The sequence below is a fragment of the Morus notabilis genome, unplaced genomic scaffold (assembly GCF_000414095.1).
Source record: "Morus notabilis unplaced genomic scaffold, ASM41409v2 Scaffold169, whole genome shotgun sequence".
Lineage (NCBI taxonomy): Eukaryota > Viridiplantae > Streptophyta > Magnoliopsida > Rosales > Moraceae > Morus > Morus notabilis.
In genome coordinates this window covers 149,434-156,259 of record NW_010357428.1, presented here as the reverse complement: position 1 = coordinate 156,259, position 6,826 = coordinate 149,434, and the positions used below count along the sequence as shown (strand labels likewise).

General features: G+C 37.1%; 1 protein-coding gene across 1 annotated transcript; it reads left to right on the top strand.

The window, feature by feature from the left end:
• The first annotated feature begins 1,834 nt into the window (after positions 1-1,834).
• LOC21394381 (exocyst complex component SEC15B) lies at positions 1,835-4,790 on the top strand. The gene is made up of 2 exons (XM_024170427.1): positions 1,835-4,468; positions 4,582-4,790. The coding sequence occupies exon 1, from the start codon at positions 1,922-1,924 to the stop codon at positions 4,328-4,330; it is 2,409 nt and encodes an 802-aa protein (XP_024026195.1). The 5' UTR covers positions 1,835-1,921; the 3' UTR covers positions 4,331-4,468; positions 4,582-4,790.
• The last annotated feature ends 2,036 nt before the right edge of the window (positions 4,791-6,826 follow it).

Here is a 6,826-nt window from a genome sequence, read left to right as displayed (position 1 = left end):
TTTATCTTTTAAATTTGTATAAAATCACGTAAAAATTAAAAAATAATTAAAAATACTTAGTCTATCAGCACGAAAGAATACTTAGCTAAAACAGTTATTTTTCAACTCTTTTTCTCAAAAAATTGAGTTGATGCATGTCAACTAATGAATGGAAGTAGGGTTTGAGTCAGAATAGTGCTAGTGTTTCCCCATTTACAAAGGTGTATATAGTGTGATTATGTTGTCCAAAGCACGAATACCTAGGTTTACAAGAATCTAAAACTAAAGGGATTTTGAAAAATGCAACCTAAACCAACAAACTCCCATTAAATTAAATCCTTCAAAAGAACTAGTGGAGGTTGCTTTGAGCCTGAGCTAAGCATGTAACTGTGAGGCAACATCTCGATCGTTGGATTGAAATTAGGATTTGGCTTTTCAGCGAACTTTAAAAAAAAAAAAAAAAGAAAAAAAAAAAAAGAAAAGAAGTGGGAGTTAGCTGCCAAACAAAAATGACTTGTCTCTAATCATTTAAAACTACCATGCATATACCTTCGCAATTATTTTTATGGCCAAGCTAAAAACATTCTTCTGCGCAAACTAGGGAGAGATTCTTTAACGGTTGAGTTTCATGCTATGATATTTATTGTGGAAATAGTAGAAAATTAATTTAGTACATCTTTATTTTTTCAAATAAATGGAGGTGGTTTATATTGATAAGACACATTTTATTAGGTGTAGAGAATACTCGATGATATTGTGCGTTTGTGAAATGAAATAGTAGAAAATTTAGTACAGCTGTTGATGGATTAATTGGACATATTTTATGAGTGTATCACTCATAAGAATATGGCCACTTTTAATTTCTGATGTAATCTTGGCTGATTTAGCCTTCTAATGAAAAGTATGATTTACCTAACTAACAATAATAACAAAAGTTCACATACAGAGGACATTGCTCAAATGTAAATATTTTTTAAAAAAGAGAGAAATATGTCAAGACTTGAGATCAATTAAAATTAATAGGCCAATAATTTACATAAGTTAATAAATAGGCTAACTTACTATTTTTATCCATAATTTGTCTGGTTATAAACCATATCTTGATAAGTTATTGTCCATAAATCACGATTTTTATCCATAACTTATTTGGCTATGAACTATAACTTGACAAGTTTGTCTATAACTTATATGGTTATAAACCATACTTGACAAGTTATGGCCTATTAATTTATATAACTAAAAGTTAGCCTATATACTTCGTTAAGCTTTTCATATTGACATATTTTCAACTATTTCTGAAAAATAATATATTGCTTAAATTTTACAATCCATATTCTTTTGTTAACACCATAGCACCCATTTTACAAGTATTTTCCGATTTAAACCATGCATTTAAGGTGAGTAACACTATCGGTAAATATATACACATATACATAATGTTATTATTTATAAAAAAGAAAATATACAAACACCATAAAGCTTCAGATTAGACACCAAAAATCAACCCATTTACATGCAAAGATAAAAAGTCTGAACCGAATTTTAAGATTAGACACCAAAAAAAGTACACTAAAAAGCCAAAATAAATACATGACAGCTTGAGAAAATGCGTTGGAATTGCCAAATTAATAAGAAAGGAAGAACTAACTAAAATACCCAAGGTTTATCCCCCAAAAAGCCCGATAACAATAACATCTTCGCCGTACGCAGTCCCTGAGTGTCATTCTGTCCAGAAACGACAATTCGATCTTCTGTTTTTTAGCAATTTTTTATTATCTGACCATCTTCTGGCCTTTTTAATCCAACATGTCCAAATAACCACCGTCTCCGAATTTTCTCAAAAATTTTTCTTTCAATTTTCCAAATTCCCCTAAATTCCCGATCCGTCTCCGACGCCTCCGTCACCCACCTGCCACCCACTAGTCACCCACCCACGGCCACGATGCAGTCCACAAAAACTCGCCGCAAAGTCGCTCCGGCGGTCGTCGAGAACGGCGACTCCGGCGACAAACTCGACCACCTCCTCCTCTCCTCCGCCGTCGCGAACGGTGAGGACTTAGGCCCCTTCATCCGCAAGGCCTTCGCCTCCGGCAAGCCCGAGACCCTCCTCCACAGCCTCCGCCACTTCTCCCGCTCCAAGGAGTCCGAAATCGAAGAGGTCTGCAAGGCTCACTACCAGGACTTCATCCTCGCCGTCGACGATCTCCGATCTCTCCTCTCCGACGTCGATTCCCTCAAATCCTCCCTCTCCGACTCCAACTCCAAGCTCCAGTCCGTCGGAGTTCCTCTCCTGTCGTCTCTCGACTCCTTCGTCGAAGCGCGAAATATCTCGCGGAATGTAAACCTAGCTCTCGAATCAGTCGGGACCTGCGTTCGGCTTATGGAGCTTTGCTCCAGATCAAATTACCATCTGGAGAACAACAATTTCTATATGGCGCTCAAGTGCGTGGACTCGGTGGAATCGGAGTTCCTGAACAAGACGCCGTCGTCGACGCTGAAGAGGACGCTGGAGAAGAAGATCCCGGAGATTCGATCGCACATCGAGAGGAAGGTGAGCAAGGAGTTCGGCGATTGGCTGGTGGAGATCCGCGTGGTGAGTCGGAATTTAGGTCAATTGGCGATCGGTCAAGCCTCCTCGGCGAGGCAGCGAGAGGAGGATCTGAGGATCAAGCAGAGGCAGGCTGAGGAGCAGAGCCGCCTCAGCCTGAGAGACTGCGTTTATGCCTTGGAGGAAGAGGACGACGATGGACTGAGTGGTGGAGGAGTTGGAAACGATGGTAATGGTGGAAGTGGAATACTAGGGTTCGATTTGACTCCTTTGTACAGGGCGTATCATATACACCAGACTTTGGGGCTTGAAGACCGGTTCAAGAAGTATTATTTCGAGAATCGGAAGCTTCAATTGACTTCGGACTTTCAGGTATCTTCTATGACTCCGTTTCTCGAATCGCATCAAACTTTCTTTGCGCAAATCGCTGGTTTTTTCATTGTTGAAGATCGTGTTTTGAGGACCGGTGGTGGTTTGATATCGAAAATGGAGGTTGAGAATTTGTGGGAAACCGCTGTTAGCAAAATGTGTTCTGTTTTGGAGGATCAGTTTTCTAGAATGCAGACTGCGAATCACTTGTTATTGATTAAGGATTATGTGAGTTTATTAGGAGTAACTTTGCGTAGGTATGGGTACCCAGTGGACGCCTTGCTTGATGTTTTGAGCAAGCATAGGGACAAGTACCACGAGTTGTTGTTGTCCGATTGTCGTAAACAGATTGCGGAAGCGCTTGCCGCCGATAAGTTTGAGCAGATGTTGATGAAGAAGGAGTACGAGTATTCGATGAATGTTCTTTCGTTTCAAATACAAACATCGGACATAGTACCTGCTTTCCCTTATGTTGCATCATTTTCTTCGACAGTGCCTGATTGTTGCCGCATTGTGCGGTCCTTTATCGAGGATTCTGTGAGTTTTATGTCCTATGGCGGGCAGCTGGATTTCTATGATGTTGTGAAGAAGTATTTGGATCGGCTGTTGGGTGAGGTCTTGGATGGGGCTTTGTTGAAACTTATCAATTCGTCTGTTCATGGGGTTTCCCAAGCAATGCAGGTTGCGGCGAATATGGCAGTCTTGGAGCGTGCTTGTGATTTTTTCTTCCGCCATGCTGCACAACTTTCTGGGATTCCTTTAAGAATGGCAGAGAGGGGTAGGAGGCAGTTCCCACTGAGCAAAGCTCGTGATGCAGCAGAAGATATGCTCTCTGGGTTGCTTAAAACAAAGGCTGATGGGTTCATGACTTTGATTGAAAGCGTAAACTGGATGGCTGATGATCCTCCACAGAGTGGAAACGAATATGTGAACGAGGTGATAATCTATTTGGAAACCTTGGTCTCCACTGCCCAGCAGATTTTGCCGGTTCAAGTTCTTAAAAGAGTTCTAAAAGATGTTCTTTCTCACATATCAGAGATGATTGTTGGAGCCTTACTTGGGGATTCAGTTAAGAGATTCAATGTTAATGCAATCATTGGAGTTGATGTGGATATTCGGTTGTTGGAATCTTTTGCTGATAATCAAGGATCCTTGTTTACTGATGAGGATGCAAATCAGTTAAAAACGGCACTTTCGCAGGCCAGGCAGTTGATTAATTTGCTACTGAGCAATCATCCAGAGAATTTTCTAAATCCTGTAATCAGGGAAAGAAGTTACAATGCTCTAGACTACAGGAAAGTGGTTACAATTTCTGAGAAGTTGAAGGATCCTTCAGATCGGCTTTTTGGAACATTCGGAAGCCGAGCAGCTAGGCAAAACCCTAAAAAGAAATCACTAGATGTGTTGATAAAAAGACTCAAGGACGTGAGCTGATTTGTTTAGCAAGTTTATGTACAATCCTTGTTTCCCTACAACTGTGATTGAGATTATTTCATAGCAGTTTATTGCTAACTTTTTCCAACGCCAAATTGTTGTTTTCCGCGAGTATCATGGATCATGGCAAATTTGTTTGTATGTATCACTCTCACAGTTTGTTGTTTGTTGTATTGAATTATTATAGTCATATTAAAGGATTTGATTTATATTTTTGTTTCCATGACATTTTTTTTTCACATTCATTATAGAAGCACAGTGCACCAGAACTGGCGAGAACTCTTCCGCCCCTCTGAAAGTGACATGCTCATCTTCATGCATGCTTTATGATGCATGTTTGGGTCACTTTGGCTCACGCTCAGGTTCGACATTAACTGTGTGGTTGTTAGACAAGGTCTTAAAGTAGGCGGAAATATATGAAAATTTCGCTCTAATAATCATTAGTTGTGTATGACTGTGTAAGTAGGACCGATTAACAAAATTACTGAAGCTCCCAAATGGTGCCTCTTTTTTTTTTTTTTTTTTCCACCATAATCTATCCTGTCAGAACCTGGTCTGCTGAGCCTGAGAGAATTGCAAGTACATACGGCTTTTGGAAGGGATAAAAATTTTGTTTTTATTGCAAAGCTTGGGCAGGTGTAGGGGTTTACTTTTATGTGTGTGTGTGTGTTTGTTTTACTACCTTCTGTGGTGTGATTCCATCGTAGTTGGATACTTGTAATGTGTTTTCTTTAATTTGTTATCTCCATTCATTACATCTGAATTGTAATCCTCCATTCAAAGTTGGTCTTCATTTACCTTGTGGAAAACAAAATCAGCTGTTAGCTAAAGGAGGCAATCTTTTCGGTCCTCGGGAACGGTCGGAATTTGAATCCTACACACAAAGCAACTTTTAAACTAAAATGTTAATGCTGTTGTTAACATGGTTACTGCTTTGGTAGAATTCTTATGCATAAAGTCCTAATCATTTATCTTGAAGCTTGGGCGAAATAGATTCGGATTTTTCATCAGGTTTGAGCTTTTGCGCGTTAGGTAACTTTATCCATTCAAGTGGAAGTCTGATGGTTTGTGCTACTGCGTGCTATGGTATTTATCCGTTCGCCATGTTCATAGATCTCTTTCGAGTGGTCAATGCTTTCCAAACTGATTACAGAGATACTCTTGAGGCCAGGTCATCTAGAGTTCACATGGTGCCGGAGAGTTTCATCCTTGGTGATTTTTCTACTCGAGATAGAATTTATGGCGTATTTACTATTTCATTACGGATTGTGATTGGCATGAGAAAATTATTATGATTATAATTGCATTCTAAATTTAGTAACTAGAAATATAAATGAGAATTCAACCAAAAAGAGGGGGGGACTATACGTATACATGAGAAGAAAACATGAGTTTTATCATAATATTTCTGCTGGAAAATGACGCTGCATCATGTTGTGGTCATTTGGAGAAGAAATAACTCCTTATTTTTCAAAGAAAATGCTTTCTAACTGTAATGGTGTTCAACCTTATTGAATGTCATTATTTTCCCAAATAACTAATATATATAGTATCATATACATTTATATAAAACCTTGTTCATGTCATTACACTTTCCCGCTACTGATAAAAGAGAAAGAGAGTCGGACACAAAATTTAGAAGAAATATCTCTATCTACTATCTACCGGACTTCTTTTTTTTGGTACACAACATTTTGAAGTGCCGGTAGCATCAAGGTAGATTTTCTATTTAGGTCACGTTGGTTCATAATTCTGAATTTTAAAATTTAAATTTTTTATAAGAAAAAAATACCGTAACAGAACTAAAAATCAAAATCTTAAATCAAGTAGAATCTTTGAAACAAACGTCACCTTATATCGGCTTTGTTTGCAAAGTTTAAACAACATAAACGACTTTTATATACTTGTTTAAATATATATATATATATATAATGTTAGTAATACTAATTTAAATCTCAACATTTTGTACCAATTTACTTGTGAATGAGTTGTAATTTTTTATTGGTAAATGAAATATATTATCATTAATTAATGTGATAATATTTTAAGTACTTATTAATATAAAAATGACAACTCACATATTATATTAATTGATACACAAAATTAAAATGTAAATCGATGTTTCTATTACTAAGTACTTGTTATAATTATATATTAAAACACAGCACTAAACAATATGACGTGGATTGATACTTGATACAGACGTGTTTGTTCCTTTGTGTCAAGTCCCCGAAAAAATCTCACTTTGCAATGAAGAAAAGATCACAACGTCCCATTAAAACATATTTCGACTCAATCACTAGTTGTGCATGACTATGTAAGTAGGATCAGTCAACACCATCTTTAATATAAATATAAATATTAATTATATATTTAGTATTAAAAATTATAATATGATATTTTTCATTATTATTCTACTTTTTCTTACATAAATACTTTAAAAGTTGTAAAAGTAATTTTTTATTTTTAAAATAATTAAAAATGTAAAAAAAAAAT